Source organism: Mesoplodon bidens (genome assembly GCF_964165515.1).
Source record: "Mesoplodon bidens genome assembly, chromosome: 1".
Lineage (NCBI taxonomy): Eukaryota > Metazoa > Chordata > Mammalia > Artiodactyla > Ziphiidae > Mesoplodon > Mesoplodon bidens.
In genome coordinates this window covers 170,168,652-170,185,611 of record NC_138176.1, presented here as the reverse complement: position 1 = coordinate 170,185,611, position 16,960 = coordinate 170,168,652, and the positions used below count along the sequence as shown (strand labels likewise).

The 16,960-nt window shown below is 45.2% G+C and overlaps 1 protein-coding gene across 2 annotated transcripts in view; it reads right to left on the bottom strand.

The window, feature by feature from the left end:
- PSAP (prosaposin) overlaps positions 1-16,252 on the bottom strand; it is a 32,832-nt gene extending 16,580 nt beyond the window's left edge. For both annotated transcript variants that reach the window (XM_081229917.1, XM_081229918.1), the window contains exon 1: positions 16,127-16,252. In XM_081229917.1, the coding sequence (XP_081086043.1) occupies positions 16,127-16,166 (40 nt within the window). In that variant the 5' untranslated portion in view covers positions 16,167-16,252. The remainder of the gene's footprint in view (positions 1-16,126) is intronic.
- Positions 16,253-16,960: the final 708 nt, after the last annotated feature.

Below are 16,960 nucleotides of genomic sequence, written 5' to 3'. Positions count from 1 at the left end.
ACTATGGTATTCCTTGATTCTGGAACTAAAAACTGGGAAGAAAACTCTCACATTCACACTTCACTAGGAAACAACAGATTACATCAGGCCACATGCAGACGTATGACTGCACAGGGGTCAAACTCCAGCAGCTATCACAGGAAGGTTGAACTAACTTCTACTGTAAGCAGAAAACATTTGGCTTGGGTCTGAGAAGAAAAGCCCACAGCCACGTAAGAAACAGATTTAGAACCTCAGGAGTCATGCTGCATGTTGCGTCACCTTGTAAACCAAGAGAGGACACAGTAATCCTATGGACATGTCTGTCTGTCTGTCTGTCTGTCTCTCTCTCTCTCTCTCTCACACTCACACACACACACACACACACACACCACGGGCTACAACACATAGAGGGCCGTGGGTGTTCTCTCTCTAGGAGAAGGAAGGAAAGGAAATACTGTTATTACTTTACTAGCTATTCAAGCCTAGCTATAGTTCTACAACCTGTTCATGCAGACACGGAGTCACAGGTCCCCAGAAAGCTCAAGCCAGATGATCTGCGCCCCTTCAGACACCACCAAATTCTTAATCTGCCCAGATTACAGCCTTCTCTGCCCTTTGGGGAGCAAAAAATCACAACTCACAACCAGTTCATGAACTCAACAGAAGTGGCCTCATTTCAAAAGCTGTTGGTTTGGTCTGGTCTCTGTGGGAAAACATGTGCCAGATTCAAAACAGTTCTACGCTCCCCAGATGGTTAACCATAACGTAGCCAAGCTAGGCTGGGGCCTTCAGCCGTAGGTCCCGGGAGGTCAGAGGGGAGCAGAAGTCACATCATGAGGGTAAGGGCTCTGAGGAGTGAGGGGGTCGCAGAGACAGCCCCAGCCCTGGCAGCTCCCACCAGCACTTCCCACGCTCCTCCCAGGCACTGGCCTCCCAGTTCTCCTGACCTAAGTACCCACTAAGTACATCGCCTGCTTCTACATCTGAATTAGGAGCTCGAATTATGAACAGGAGGCTACAAAATGAGTCTCTAGGCAAAGGAACATACAGAGATACACAGTGAAGCCGGAAGGATGGACCTCAGCAGATAAAAGCAGGGCTCCCTGCACAAGGCCTGACCACCACTCTCCATCCTTACAAATACTGTCTAGGCATTTTCTCCAACCTTCCAGCCAGGAACCGGCTGTAACTGACCAAAATCTACCAGGTTTCCGGAACACAATGCACTATCACAGGCCCAAGCAGCAAGAATACTTTGTAACTTGTTTACTCCCCCTAGGAACTTGAAATAGTAATCACCTGCTATAAAGACTTGTTACTTGTTTTGGCCAGGCTATTCTGGACTAAAAACGTCGTAGCCCCTTCTGTCTGAAATTGGTCCAGCTACTGCAGAACCCAAGGTCATTTCCCAATCCTAACAGTTGCTGAATAGTAACAAGCCCCCACCTCAGAACTAGAGGTAAAATATATGCCTGGTGGCCAATCTGGCAGACCTAAGAGGTCACCCAACCCAAGCCTAAAACAGATTTCAGGGACACTAAGAAATGAAAACTGAAGTCCCAGCTCCCAGAAATTCAGTTCTTACCAAGACCTCCTCATTTACCTCCAAACTAAAGCCAAATTTATAAAGGTGCATGTTATTAAAATGGTCTGTGGTGCAATTTCCTAAGATGACCCGAAGCAACTGCGTGTCCTCAGGGTTGGTAATGAGGCTGAAACAAGCCTGGTGATGCCAAGTGCGCATCTGCTGAGAGTGCGCATCATCCTGAATCTGCTGAGAGGTTCAGGGGCTTATTTCAGGAGCCGGTCTCCTGAGAGGGAATCAAACAGTGGGTCAGAACAAGTTTGGAACATAGATCCCTTCCTCAGAAAACGTACTAATACACAAAACCCTCACACCACTTCAGGGGGTTCTCAACACTGGTCCAGGGACTCCAGCTGGGGACTGAAAGCTCTCGGGGGCGGGGGGAGGGGGATTCCTGAACATTCAGAGGGAGAGCAGTCATCTTTGCTGACGGGAAAGAACACTTTTGTCTTCTCAGGGGCGGGGCTCCAGCAGACCTCAGGCCCACTGGGAAGGACCCCACCAGGCACTCATCCCTTGTGATGAGTGTTGCCCATGGTCCACGCTGTGGGCGACAGCTCGTGTTAGCGTCACCCAGTTGTGATGTGGCAGAAACGAGGGGGAGGTGGGGAGATCCAGATGATGGGCACCTAAATGGAGTGGAAGGCTCATCCCAAAAAGGCTGAGCAGGGAGCAGGGGCAGCAAGGGCTGAAGACAACAGCTGGGAAAATGAAACTCTCCGGGTTAAATTTAAATGTGAAGTCTGTTGGGCTGCAAGAAAAAGCAGGGCAGCAAGAGCCAACAGCACAAGGACAGAGGTGGGGCTCAGAGGCTGTGGCGTGAGTGGACACAGGTAGGCAGAGCACACCTGCGCACCCTGCTTCCCGTGGGGCAGGGACAAGCACGGGGAAGACAGCAGGTCGGAAGGGGAGGCCCTTAGGAGACTGCAGTTGTTTAGCTGGGAGAGAGAAGGTTTCTGGGATAAGCACAGTCATCTTCACAGGTGAAGGACACCTTCCACCTCTGACATGGGGGTGGATCTGCTCTGGGTGGTGGCTTCAGATCCCAGACCTCAGAGCGGTGGGTAGAGGTGAAGGGAAGCAGACCACAGCTCAAGGTAAGGAACATACTTAACACCCACAGGCTATAAAAGGGGAATCGCAGACTTCCCTGGTGGTCCAGTGGTTAAGACCCCACGTTCCCACTGCAGGGGGCGTGGGGTTTGATCCCTGGTGGGGAATTAGGATCCCCCATGCCACACGGCACAGCCAGAAGAAAGAAAAAAATAAAGGAAACCTGTGAGAGATTAAGCAAGTTCTAATTAATAAGTGCAGAGTCTCAACTTGAAGTCAGAGTTCTCACTCTGAAGCCTGAACTGTCCTCTAACCAATAAACTGATGCTTTAAAAAAAAAAAAAAAAAAAAAGGGAATGAGTTGGCTTGTTATGTGATGACCTCTACAAGAGTGGGAGCAACCAAGCAGAAATGAAATGCCCAACCTAGAGGGATTCTGTGTAAGAGGGATCCTGAGTGGTGAGCGGGCCTAGAAGACCTCTAGGGGCTACAAAAGTCTTCGCTCTTATAATGATGAGGCAAATGACATTTTCAGTATTTACACATAACCAATATTAAAATTACCCTAACCTACTTTCTTATGAGTTACTTCTCAAAACATCTTCCCAGCAAAGCTTTCATCTCTATTTTCATCTTTCCACACTGCCCCCAAAAACCAACTTTCTTCCCTGAGGCAACAGGCTGAACTCTAAGACAGTTCTTAGAATGTCTGCCTGACACCCTGGAGATTTCTGATTAAATCTGTCCTATTAAGAAGGATCACTGCTCAGGGTAAGGCAAGCACTACACTTCTTAGTTCAAGGGCCTGGCATTCGAGCCCTCAGTGACAAATGCTGGCGGGCTGGAGTCAGAGAAATGATCACTTCAGAGACACTAAAACCCCACAACCAAGTTTCATTTTATTAGGACAGGGTTTCAGGTTTGTTGTTTGTTTTTTTAAGACTTCAGTGGTTATTTCCTTAGGAAAGGGGTGGGTGCTCTGATCCCTTCTTACTCCTAGGCTTAGAAGAAAATAAGCAGATGTGCTCTAAACCACTCCACATGTAGGTCACTTATCAAAGATAGGCTGTAGTGGAATTTTACTGTCTTGAGAACAGCTGCCATGAGCCGGATCAGTCATGGGCTTTGTGGCAGCTCTAGACTCTTACCAAAAATCCTCAGTGAGCCTGGGAGGGAGGGAAGGAGGGAGAGCTCACCATAGCCGTGTGTGTTTTAGGTGCTCTTACGATGACTTCTTAAGTGAGAAGGAGCTAAACCCCAAGTTTAGAGTGAGGCTTCTAAGGCAACTTACCCACCACCTAACAAGTTAAATGTTTTTCAAACACGGTATACTGAAAAGAAAATAAGATCTGCCTGCAAGTCCTGTCCAAATGACCCTAAACAAATCACCATCCTTCTGAGCTTGTTTTTCATCTGTAAAATGAGGATGAAGCCATTGATCACTGGATTGTTTTGAGAAAAGAGATGACATAATTATGCACTTTCAACTGCCAAAGTATTACTCTCTCAACCATCATCATCTATCTGTCTGGTATCTTCATCTACCCACATTATCTCGACGCCCCTACCAGACTGGCTCTGAAATCAGACAGTGAAGGTTCAGATCATGGCTCTACCACTTCTAGTCATGTGACCTTCAGACTCTGGTCTTCCAATTTGCAAAATGGGCCTATTACTAGTACCTACTCCAAGGGATTTGTAAAAATTAACCGACTGTAAAACACAGTGCAGTGCCGGCATGCTACAAAAGTCCAGTGAGCACTACTACTATTATTATCCACAGTAGCAACTGGAAGACCTTTTTCACGTCTACTATCTTGCCCAGAACAGGTGTTCCACAAATAGCTGAATCAAGGATGTTCTATTTGCTTTCTCTACATTTAATCAGGTCATTAACTGGCAGCTCAAAGACCTAGAGAGCTGTTTCCCAGCAACCTCAGAAGTTGTTGGTTACTAAATTCAAGACCCAGAAATCAGGAGGAGAGTGAAGCACAGGCCCCACTGTAATGAGCCCAGGAGTTGATACTGTGTAGCTGGGAGCTAAACAAGAAGCCCCGCGTGGGCAAAAAATGAGAGGTGCCCAGCGAAGCACCAGTACCACCACCAGTGAAAAGCTTTCAGTAATTCATGTAATTGGAGCTACAGGCTGATTGCCCTCCAATCCCAAGAAAGTTTCCACTGTTCAAAATATTTTTGGAACCCACTTTTTAGAAAAGCCCCCTCAAAAACCTCTCCTTCTCTGGAAGGGCACAGAGGCAGTATGGCAACATGATCACTGCCCTGAGTGTTGGGGGTAGACAGACCTGACGAAACTCCTGCTCTGCTGTCTACTAAAGCCAAGCCTCAGACAACTTACTAACGCCACAATTATCTGCAAAATATGGAAAATAAGAGTGCCCTTGGGGCTTCCCTGGTGGCTCAGTGGTTAAGAATCCGCCTGCCAACGCAGGGGACACAGGTTCGGGCCCTGGTCTGGGAAGATCCCACATGCCACAGAGCAACTAAGCCCATGTGCCATAGCTACCGAGCCTGCGCTCTAGAGCTCGCGAGCCACAACTACTGAAGCCCGCGCGACAAGAGCCCATGGTCCGCAACAAGAGAAGCTGCTGCAACGAGAAGCCCGTGCACCGCAACGAAGAGTAGCCCCCGCTCAACACAACTAGAGAAAGCCCGTGTAGCAACGAAGACCCAATGCAGCCATAAATTAATTAATTAATTAATTAACTTCCTTTAAAAAAAAAGAGTGCCCTCTTCTCAGGAATTCTGTGAAGATTAATAAGAAGGCACAGAAAGCACTGAGTGTGCCTGGTACTTATGAAGCTCAGTTAATTGTACACTGGCTTGTTAATGGTGGACTTGAGGGAAAGGATGACAAAGGGAGGTGTTCACATTCTAATTTTTGTATACTGGCATAAATTAATTTTTTCTCATGTTACTTTTAAAATCAGAAAAAAATAGTTAAACCTTAAAACCTGTTTCAGGGAACAATTATTGCCCAGTGTGGCACAGACCACAAGTTGCTCCCTGTATCTATTCTCCACTCCTTTCAAAGGAACAGAACCACAAATTCTTAGCTACACACATGGCTGCCAAAATTAAAAACCACATTTCCCAGTCCCCCTTGTAGCAGGGTCTGGCCATGAAACCACATTCCGGCTGATGGGATGTTAGTAGACATTATTGCATTTTTAAAGACAAGTGATGGCTGGAACTTTGGCAGCCACGATGGGCCATGAAGAAAGGGCCTAGACCTCAATGATGCAGAACACTGAGCTAGAAGAGCCTGGGTCTCCGAATTCTTTTGGAAGTAGAACCACTATGCTAGCCCTAGATTGCCTGGCTCCTGAACTCGCTATGATAGATGGGAACAGTTCAATCATAATTAAGACACCATTATTCTAGGTCTCTGTTGTCTGCAGTCAAACCTAAGCCTAACTATAATACCAGCTTAATCATCTACCTCATTCACCAAAATAGTCTCCAAATGACAAGTCTTTACTAAGGCTTACCTCCACTGTGGGTATTTAAAAGTCCATGTACACCATATAATTAACAAAGATTTTCAAAAACAACCTCAGAATGAAAGTGATAATCATTCCTAGAATGTGTTTTATGCCCTATTTGTTAAAACAATCAGTCTTATTATTTTAGCCATATAAAATCTTTTTTATTCCTTTTAAATATTTCAGGTAACATATGCTAAATACTGTTCATACTGTTCGATGCTAAACACTGTTCGAGTCTAATCATCAAAAAAAAAAAAAAGGGTAACAGAAGATGCAAGCAGCCTCCCAATCTCAACAATCAGAGCACACATTCCACAGGGCAGTGGATCTGCTGCCTGGGTAATGCATTGCCATGGCAACAAGCAGGTTGCTAGGAAACCAAGAGAGAGGAACCCCAGGAGAGGCAGTATCTACCTCAGGTCCCCCGCATTCAGACATTTCTCAGGAGAATTTGTGCACTTAGATTCCCTAAGAGCAGGAGATAACACAATGCACTCAACACTGACTACTCGATGAAACAGCTGGTGTCACAAATACCTTCGATGACAAAGAGCACTTGTCCTTTCTTTAGAGGATCTTGCTTTTGGAAAACATTCTGCAGAGCAGAATAAAAATACTGCCCATTTAATCATTCTGAATGGCATACGCTTAGAGGCAGCCTGCCTTGATCTGGAGGAAGTAAGGTCCAAACAGTCCTCTTATCACAAAAGGAATCTGTGGCAATAAAGCTTTCAAGCTGCTAGGCTGACATCCCATCACCTCTGGCTCAGATAAGCTATTATTTCTGTTACTTAAGACAAAGGTTCTTTCTTCCCTGCTTCTCCTCTCGCACTGCCCCCTTGCTTTTTAATTTTCCTCACAAGCCAGATCATTCTAGGACAAGAAATCAATCCACATGAAGAAAGCAACAGAATCCTCAGGTACACTGCCTTGTGTGATAACACACACTGAGGGGCAAGGCTGTGTGATCTTCTTAGATTGTAAAAGAACGATTCAATTTGGCATAATTAATTTGGGGAAGAGAAATTCCTATCTAGTTCATTCAAGAGCACTCCCGGGGTTCCCTGGTGGTGCAGTGGTTAAGAATCCACCTGCCGGGCTTTCCTGGTGGCGCAGTGGTTGAGAGTCCGCCTGCCGATGCAGGGGACACGGGTTTGTGCCCCGGTCCGGGAAGATCCCGCATGCCGCGGAGCAGCTGGGCCCATGAGCCATGGCCGCTGAGCCTGCGCGTCCAGAGCCTGTGCTCCGCAACGGGAGAGGCCACAACAGTGAGAGGCCCGCGTACCGCCAAAAAGAACCCGCCTGCCAATGCAGAGGACACAGGTTTGATCCCTGGTCCGGGAAGATCCCACATGCCGCGGAGCAACTAAGCCCATGCACCACAACTGCTGAGCCTGCACTCTAGAGCCCGCGTACCACAGCTACTGAGCCCGCATGCCACAACTACGCAAGCCCGTGTGCCTAGAGCCTGTGCTCCACAACAAGAGAAACCACTGCAATGAGAAGCCCGCGCATTGCAACGAAGAGTAGCCCCCGCTTGCCGCAACTAGAGAAAGCCTACACACAGCCACGAAGACCCAAAAATAAAATAAATAATTTTTTTTTAAAAAAGAGCACTCTAGTCCTAACACAATACTGTAAATCAACTATACTCCAAAAAAAAAAATTAATTAAAAAAAGAAAAAAGGAGCACTCCAGTCCAATATAAACTCCTGTCAGCAAAGCTCTTCTTCCAAAGTGTCAACCTATCAGGTGATGATCAGACATAAACTTAAATCACCTTAGATAATATTACTCCACAACTGGACCATGAAGAAGCCCCTGACAGAAATGCCCAAGGTCCAGCCAGGTGAATGGGTACAGGCAGAGGTCAAAGGCGTATCTGTATGGTTCTACACTCGGCCCAGGATACAGCCCAGGAATCAATTCAGCCAGCCAGCCAGCCAGAAGCCGGCCCAGGCTCTATCCCATCCCTGCTAACTGGCTGGGTGGTCTCTGCACCCTTGAAGAAGACAATAATATTAAAAAAAAAAAAAAAAAAAAAAGATTTCATGCAAACCCACTAATAAGGAAATTCAGTGTTCTGGGCTCGTCACACATGATTGTTTACTAAGTAAAAAGTTTCAGATACATGCAAGTGTGTCTACTATAAATGTCACTTTTGAGTGCTTAATACTTAAAAGGAATACCACCTTCATTGGAAATGCTGAAATCTAAAATTCAGACCACAGCATAGATTAGGGCAGGATATTAGAATCCCCAGCATTCTGATTTAGTTGCTCTCACCTGAGAGGGCTGCTGTGAGGATAAAATGTTAAGCAAAAAGCACTTAGAACAGTGCTGGGTACACAATGAACACTCAGGAAGTGTCACCTACTATGATGTCTGTAGTTCCTGCAAATCATCTACACTGGTAGTTTACACTCAAAGCATGGTCCACAGAACACTGAGGGTCTCAGAGATTCTTTTAGGGGATCCATGAGGTCAAAATTCTCATAATAGTAATATGAAGATGTTAGTTGCCTTTTTCACTCATTCACTCAAAAATGAGCAGTGGAATTTTTCTGGAAGCATATGACATGTGACAGTGCAAAAGACTGAATGCAGAGGCAGCTGAAAATCCAGCCAGGTGTTAAAAAGATTGCAAAAATGTAAAATAAGCTGTTCTTCTCACTAAATAGGTTTATGTTTAGGAAAACAGCTATTTTTCATTAAAATCACAATGTGTTAACATGTAATGGATTTATTTTTTTTAAGGATTATTTTTAAAATTTTGTCAGCTTAATTTATAAGATGGTAAATATCATAGATATAACCCAGATTAACAAAAGCTCTTTGGGGTCTCTCAATGACTCAGGAGTATACAGGGATCCTGAGACCAAAAAGTTTGAGAACCATTGGGTTAAACATTTTAAAACAACTAAGTTCTGGAACTAAAAAGAGGGGAAGGGGCTTCCCTGGTGGCGCAGTGGTTGAGAGTCCGCCTGCCGATGCAGGGGATACGGGTTTGTGCCCCGGTCCGGGAAGATCCCACATGCCGCGGAGCGGCTGGGCCCGTGAGCCATGGCCGCTGAGCCTGTGCGTCCGGAGCCTGTGCTCCGCAACGGGAGAGGCCACAGCAGTGAGGCCCGCGTACCGCAAAAAATAAATAAATAAAAAAAATAAAAAGAGGGGAAACAACTCCTCAAATTATAGCTGGTTCCCTTTTCAGATTTACCTCAAATCAGGGCCACCAGGGGTATCTTAGTTATGTTAGGGTCCTGTGTCCCTAACCCCTATATAAAATCCTCTCCAAAAGGCTCAGGGCGGGGTGGGGGGGGATTGGCTCTAACCTGGACACGATTTTTTTTTTTTTTTTTTTTTTTTGCGGTACGCGGGGCTCTCACTGCTGTGGCCTCTCCCGTCGCGGAGCACAGGCTCTGGACATGCAGGCTCAGCGGCCATGGCTCACAGGCCCAGCCGCTCCGCGGCATGTGGGATCTTCCCGGACCGGGGCACGAACCCGTGTCCCCTGCATCGGCAGGCAGACTCTCAACCACTGCGCCACCAGGGAAGCCCAGACACGAACTGTTATTAAAAGCCAACACTTCACCTGAGTCCAAAGTCACTCTTGATTTGCAAACTCCTAAACACAATTTCTTAAAATTCGTTTCAGTTAATAAAAAAAAATGCTTTGTTTAATCGTGATAAAGATCTGGCACTACCAGCATTTAAGTTTCATGCACACCGACCCACCAGCAGTTACTGAGCTTAATTAAGTCCTCTTGCTACAGCTCACACCACGGTTCAGCAGGACTGAGCACCTATTACAGGCCAAACATTGTTGTACGTGCTGCAGATCCAGTCAGTGACCACGACAACAAATAAAAACACATCATATGATGCCAGGCAGCGCCAAGTGCTACGAAGAAAAATGAAGCCAAGGAAGAGCAAGACTAGGGCAGAATGGCATGGACATTTCAGACAGAGCAGGGTGCAACTCTGGTAAGGCAACACCTAGGCAGAGAGTAAACTACATGATTACCTGGAAAGGAAGATGACCCAGACAGGTAGAACACAAAATGGGCAACAGTAAGTAAGCAGCCCTGACCTGATGGGAGAGGAAGAACTTTGAACAGCAGCTGAGGGCCAGATGACATGACCTTGCAGAATAAACTTTAGGTTTTACTCCTCGTGAGACAGGAAAAGCCACATGACCCTCTGGCATCAGCGCCTGCACATGGAGACAGCATTCCAGCACAGCTGTTAAAGGAGTTGTTTTGTTTTTTTACTATAATAAGTGACACCACTAAGACTGGCCAAAAGAACTTTCTAACAAAACATCTCCTTCAATCTTATTTACGTAGTTTCCTGTCATGTAAAGAATTTCTTTTCAAAAGCAGTATCTATCCAAATGTGGCCAGAATTTAATTTGAAAATTTGGAAGTGTCATTAGAATCCATCTCACTTTTCCTGTGACACAGATGTCCATCAATAGGTTTAACTAAATTGACACATCCATACAATAAAATACTCTGCAGCTATTTTTTTTTTTAAACAGCTGGGAGGTAGAAGGTGATTAAGAAGACAGGACAACTTAAGTGCAATGTGGTACTCTGGATCCACTCCTGGAACAGAAACAAGAGATTAGTGGGAAAATTGGTAAAATCCAAATAAAGTATGCAGTCTAGTTAACAGTAAGGTTAATTTCTTACTTTTGACAAATGTACAGCGGTTATCTAAGATGTTAACAGTAAGGGAAGTTTGGGTGCAGGGTATATAGAAACTCACTGTACTAGCTTTGCAACTTTTCTGTAAATCTAACATTATTCCAAAATTTATGTTTTTTTAGAAAGGCAGTAGTATAGATCTATCTGTATTAGCATGAACTAACCTCTAAAGATACAAATAAAAGGAGAAATGCAAATGAAAACCATCTCACCCTTTTATCAGGGCAAAATTTCAAGTCTGACATCAAATGTTAATATAGCAACTAAAAACCGCACATTCTGTGGGAACAGAAATTCCTAAAATCATTTTAGAGAGTAATTCAGCAATTTCTAATTAAGGTGAAAACAGATATACTCCACAACTCAGCAATTCTGTTCCTAGGTATATCCTCTAAGGAAATGTCTGTTCATGTGCACAAGAGTATTTATAGAAGCAGTTTGTAACAGAACAATAAAACAACTGGAAATAATCTAAATGTCTATCAACAGAATGGAGAATAAGTATGATATAAATGTAATACTGTAGTGAAAATGAATGAAACAGATCTAAACATTTTCAAAATGAATGAACCTCACTAGCAAAATAAAAAAAAAATTACTAACCCAAGAATATATATTATTCATAAAATGTTTAAAATATCCAAAACGGGACTTCCCTGGTGGTCTAGTGGTTAAGACTGTCGCTTCCACCACAGCGGGCAGGGGTTCAACCCCTGGTCGGGGAAGTTCTGCATGCCGTGCAGTGTGGCCAAAAAGGTTAAAAAAAAAAAAAAAAGAAAAAATCCGAAACAATACTACACATACCGCTGAAGATTACACATATATGTATGAACGTATAAAGACAGACCTGTAGGGGGATGATAAACACCAAGGCCAGGAAGGTGGTTATCTATGGAAGGAGGCGGGCTGTTCTATATCTTAACTAGAGTGTTATATACATAGGTGTTATCATTACTCTTCCACTTTTCCGGATGTCCAGAATGTTCCACAATTTTAAAAAAGAGCAAGGAGCGAAACAGTGTATTATGTGTTTGTGTTAAAAAGAAAAACAGAAGGGGAAATCATACACACAGCCGCCTACAGGTAGCTCCGGAAGGCTCCTAAAGGAGCTGGTACCAGGCTGCCTCTGGGAAAGGCCCAGGGGACAGTGGTGGGAGGGAAACATACTTTTTACTCTATGCACTATTACACCGATGGAACTTGTTTACTGTGTGCAGTTATTATCTGAACAGTTCACCGCCATTGAGGGATGGGGAAACCAGACTGGGGCGGGGAGTGGAGAACAGACTTATCCCAGGTACCATGGTTAGGGACAACCAGCCTAGAATCTGAGTAGTCAGGTTACCGGGAACCAGCCCTGATCTGCTGGGCTGTTCTGTTAAAAACTGATGTATAAACCAAGAGTTTGGCTGCCTAGCCAAATTCTTTCCCACCTCCCTCCTAATGGCTGACTACCTCCCCTAGTTTGTTTTCTGATCTGGTAATTATGTCCAACATAACATATTTACAAGTCAATTTAATTTTGTTTGTTGTTAAATTTACAACATCCAATGAAATGAAAGAAGGCAGGAGACATGACAAAATCAAGGGCAGACTGATTTTGTCCTTGTGCTGGTGGGACAAGGACATTAACAAACATGGTATTGTTTTTTTGTGGTTTAACAACAAACCCTATAGTACTTATTTACCTAAGCCTTGTCGTACAGTAAGTTATTAAAGCATCACTACATCACTACATTATTAATCCCATTGTACAGATGAGGAAGCACAGTTTAAGAAAATTGCCCAAGGTCAGTCAATGATGTGATAAGTTAAACTTCTATTCTACAGTATCATCTCACTCCCATCATAAAGAATTATAAATTCCACAAGAAAGCATGGAGTTTTGACAGGTTATTTTTCAGTGCATAGACCATTACCCAAGGCCATAATTCAGGTTATTTTCTGGAACTTCACGCAACAAAAGTAAAGCAATGAGTGCTTTCGCCAACAGTCAAACTGTTCATCCCAATCACTGTATTTACCATCAGTTTTAAAATGATTTAAAAAAACAAAAACAAAAAACAAAACAGGCAGGGCAGGAAAATCCAGACCCTCCTTCCAGGAAGCAGAACCAAATAACTGGTGCCGGAAGCAAGGCTTAGAGTGACCTAGAATGCCCATGCTAGAAGACTGCTTCCAGAAGCTGCAGTGCACACTTGCCCAAGTGGCATGGTCTTGGCCTTGAGAGCTTCCCATGCCTTATTAGGTGCTTTCCCCCACCAGCAACACCCTGTCGCCCTTCCTCGTCCCCATCCAGTTAAGCCACAGCCTAGCCATTCCAGCTTCAGAGCCCAAGAAAATGGAGGAGCAAGTTCTCCTTCCCCATCTAGAAAAATCCAGACCACCTGATCTAATACGCTTCAGCTATCGTAGGAGGTATTGGATACACCTTGTTAAATGCAATTAAACCACTTACCAAATCCTTGTTATTTTCAGAGTAAAGTTGATTATTGACTAACAATTGATAAACAGGGGAATTATCCAAATTCCTGGCAGGTGAGAACTGGAGTTGTTGACATTCAGCAGGCTGTGCTATAAGTTCATGTCTTGCATCGTAATAAAAATAAGCTATCAAATGAATACATATATTTGTACATAATACATTCTAGCATCCCTAGAGAGCTACCTGCCTCAGTGGCAGGTAAACACTATTCAGCTGGTTAGCCTCTATACAAGTGGCAGTAACAGGGGCAGCTAAGTTTCAAGGAATATGTACCACATCCCAGGCACCAAGCCACTTGTTTTATACTTACCACCTCATTAACACTGGGCCTGCCTTTTCCCACTAGAGGAATCACCCAACAGTATGTCCTTACTATATGATCCCATTTATAAAAAGCTCAAAAACAGTAATTAGGTTTTTACATTTACAGTGCTAGAAGCTAACAAAGTGGTTTCCTTTGGGGCAAGTTAGATAGGGTAAGTGGATGGGGAGGCACAGGGGCTTCTGGATGCTACTCCTTTACCTTGGGGGCTGCTTACAGTGGGCTCGTTCATTCTGCAGTAATACCTCAATTTGTACACTTAAAAGGTGCATGTTTTCTGTATGTAAATTACAGCCCAATAAGCTTGTAAAGTTAAGCGCTTGGTGTTGACGGTGTTGACGGAAGGATAAAGAGCAAGCACTGTCAGAAGTCCTGGGTTCTGATTCTGACTTCCCCAGTAAATGGCCTACGATTTGGGGGAGTCATTTCTGGGGGGCCTCAGTGTCTTCACTCCTAACAGGTTAGAGGAGATACTCTCCAATTCTCTCAGTATACCATCACTGCCATTTCTTTTCCAGGTGGAGAAAAAGGAGGGGACACTGGATGAGTAGGAAAATAACTCGAGAGCAAAAGTCTCTACCACCAGGACATCATTAAAACACAAAGCATAAAGCCTCTCCAGATTCAGGATGACACTCTCTGGCGCCACACTGGAACAGCAAGTTCTAAGCTCTCAGGGAGCAGATGATGGCTGCCGTCACTAGGCACCTTCATTAACAAGCTCACTATCAATATTAAAAATTTTAGGAATACATTTCCAAAAAGCTACACTGGGGCCAGAGCTGTCAAGGCAAGCAGGCATTCATACATTGTGTTCAGAGCATGACCTTGGCATAATCCTAAAGGCTGGGCAGCAAGATTAGAACAAGGCCATTATTACACACTCCTATTCACCCAGGTGTTCAGGGAAAAGGGTATCTAGTTTAACATAACAGTCGGGTTAGCCATACTCCCATATATACCAGAGGAGGATTTTACATTTCCAAACAAACAATTAAGTCCTTTTTGTGTGGGTTGAGTGATTCAGAACTCTTAAGGGTCTCGTGAGGAGTGACTCACTGCCAGTAAGAACAGTTTGACAGTGAAAAACAAAAAAATCGTTTTCAATCAGTATAGAAAATTTAGAGACTAGCATTAGTTTATCATACTGACTATGGAATAAAAGCAGTATCAACCCCAGCAAGAAAGTTTCTTTGGTGACTATAAAACCAAAACTCTTTCTTTATAAGTTGATTGCCTTTCATAATCCACAAGTAAAGCAAGTTTAGGAGCTTGGTTTAAGGTTAAGACACATTCGTGGAAGTTGCTGAAAGCTAACATGAGAAAAACACCTTAAATCTATCTCATCTATAAATATCGTATTTGATTCCCATCAACTCTGTCATCCATTACATTACTGTCTATTAAAATTTGGATTGCTGCATGAGTTAGAATGGAAGCTAGCCCTTAGACTACAGTTAACTAGAAACAGAAATTGAGGATGGGCCTGAAGATCAGGTTTATTGCCCTCAGTAGGCTATTATCTGAAAACATCCAGATTTGGGGTCCTCTGTGTACTTAAATTAAAATCTGGCTCCAAGTCTATCAACCTCACTCCTTTCCCTTTACCATGATGATTTAGATGAGGTTAAGACTATGAAGACAAGAGCTGAGGGTGGAGAGTTGGTCTCGATGACATGGGAAGGGCACGGGACCCCTTCTAATTCCAGGAAGGCAGTACAGCTGGTTCCCAAGCACTGGCTACATAACCTGCGATGATTTTAACAACCATCAGTCCTATTTCAGGACAATTAGTGGGTAAGAGTACTATGTACAACAACTTCTCAGGTACTTAGATTTTCCCCAAAATAAAGGCCACTGCCAAAACCAGCCAATGGCCGTGCAAGATGAAATGAGGGCTCCATTGCAAACTCAACAGGACCACAAAAACCCCACATCATCTTCAAGATGTAGGATCAAGAGTAAATATATAAGCAAAGATAAACGTCAATACAGAAGATATACTTATGTGCTTTCTGCAACTTCAATACTCTTAAAAACTGGGGCAAGTGAGGCCAAGGGCCAAAGTCTGTCCAGAAGTTGGGGCTCCAGTCCATCTCCATGACGTGCGTCCAGCACAAGCACGACACAGCTGCAGGAGGGGTCACCCTACAGGCCCACCCCGAGAGCTGGACCGGCAGCTTAAGGGAGCCCCAGTCCGCCAACTCAGGCCGTGAGGGAGACGCTACTTCCGCGGCCCCGCCCGCCTCGCACACACGACCGACCCCAGCCCCTAGGCAGCCAGGCTCCCAACCGCCCCCCGCCTCCAGCAGCCCCTCCGCCGCCCAGCAGGTACCCGGCTCTGCGCACGCGCCTGCGCAGTGCGCGCCCCTCACTAATCCCTATGGGGAGCGAAGGGGCGAGGCCAGGTACAGCCAGCTCCGGGACTAGCGGGCTGCGTCCTGCGGGGTCCCCTTCCCCAGGCTGGGGGGTCCCAGGGCTTACCCGCGCCCAGGAGGCTGGCCAGAACCAAGAAGGAGTACATGGCGCGTCCTGACTCCGCAGTCTGCAATGCGGAGCGTCAGCTGATCCTCAGCGAATATAAACCTGCCCCGCCCCAAAGCCGCCCACCGCGCAGGCGCAAGCTCCGTCCCGGCCGGGCGGCCCGAATTCTTCCCGCAGCCTGACTCAGCGCCGCACAGGGCGCCTGCGCAAAAGGAAGGCTGGGAGGAGGGAGGAATGTGGAGGCCGAAAGGATTGAAGGAGCATGGGAGGAGGATAAGGAGACGGAAGGGAATGGAGAGGTCATCAAAGATTACAGAAATGGGGCTTCCCTGGTGGCGCAGTGGTTGAGAGCCCGCCTGCCGATGCCGGGAACACGGGTTCGTGCCCCGGCCCCGTCCGGGGGGCCCGGTCCGGGGGGATCCCTTATTCCGTAAAGCGGCTGGGCCCATGAGCCTGCGCGTCCGGAGCTCCGCAGCGGGGGAGGCCACAACTGTGAGAGGCCCGCGTACTGCAAAAAAAAAAAAAAAAAAAAAAAAAAAAACCATAAGTGAGGTCAACGTTAGGGATTTTATATATATATATATATATATAATATCTTTCAAGCCTCACCTTTTTTCTATGAAGTACCATTTTCTATTATTAGTACCATTTTTCAGTTGAGAATCCGTACTCAAAAAGGTTATCTACTTTTTCTAAGCTCTCACAGTCAAAACTCAAACTCACCACTTGACCCACGCTGTCTCTTAAATGACGTTCATAGTATTTTCGTGGCTGGGCCAGCGTGTAACTTCATTCTGGGTCCTGACTTTCCCTCTTAACATTTCATATCCACAA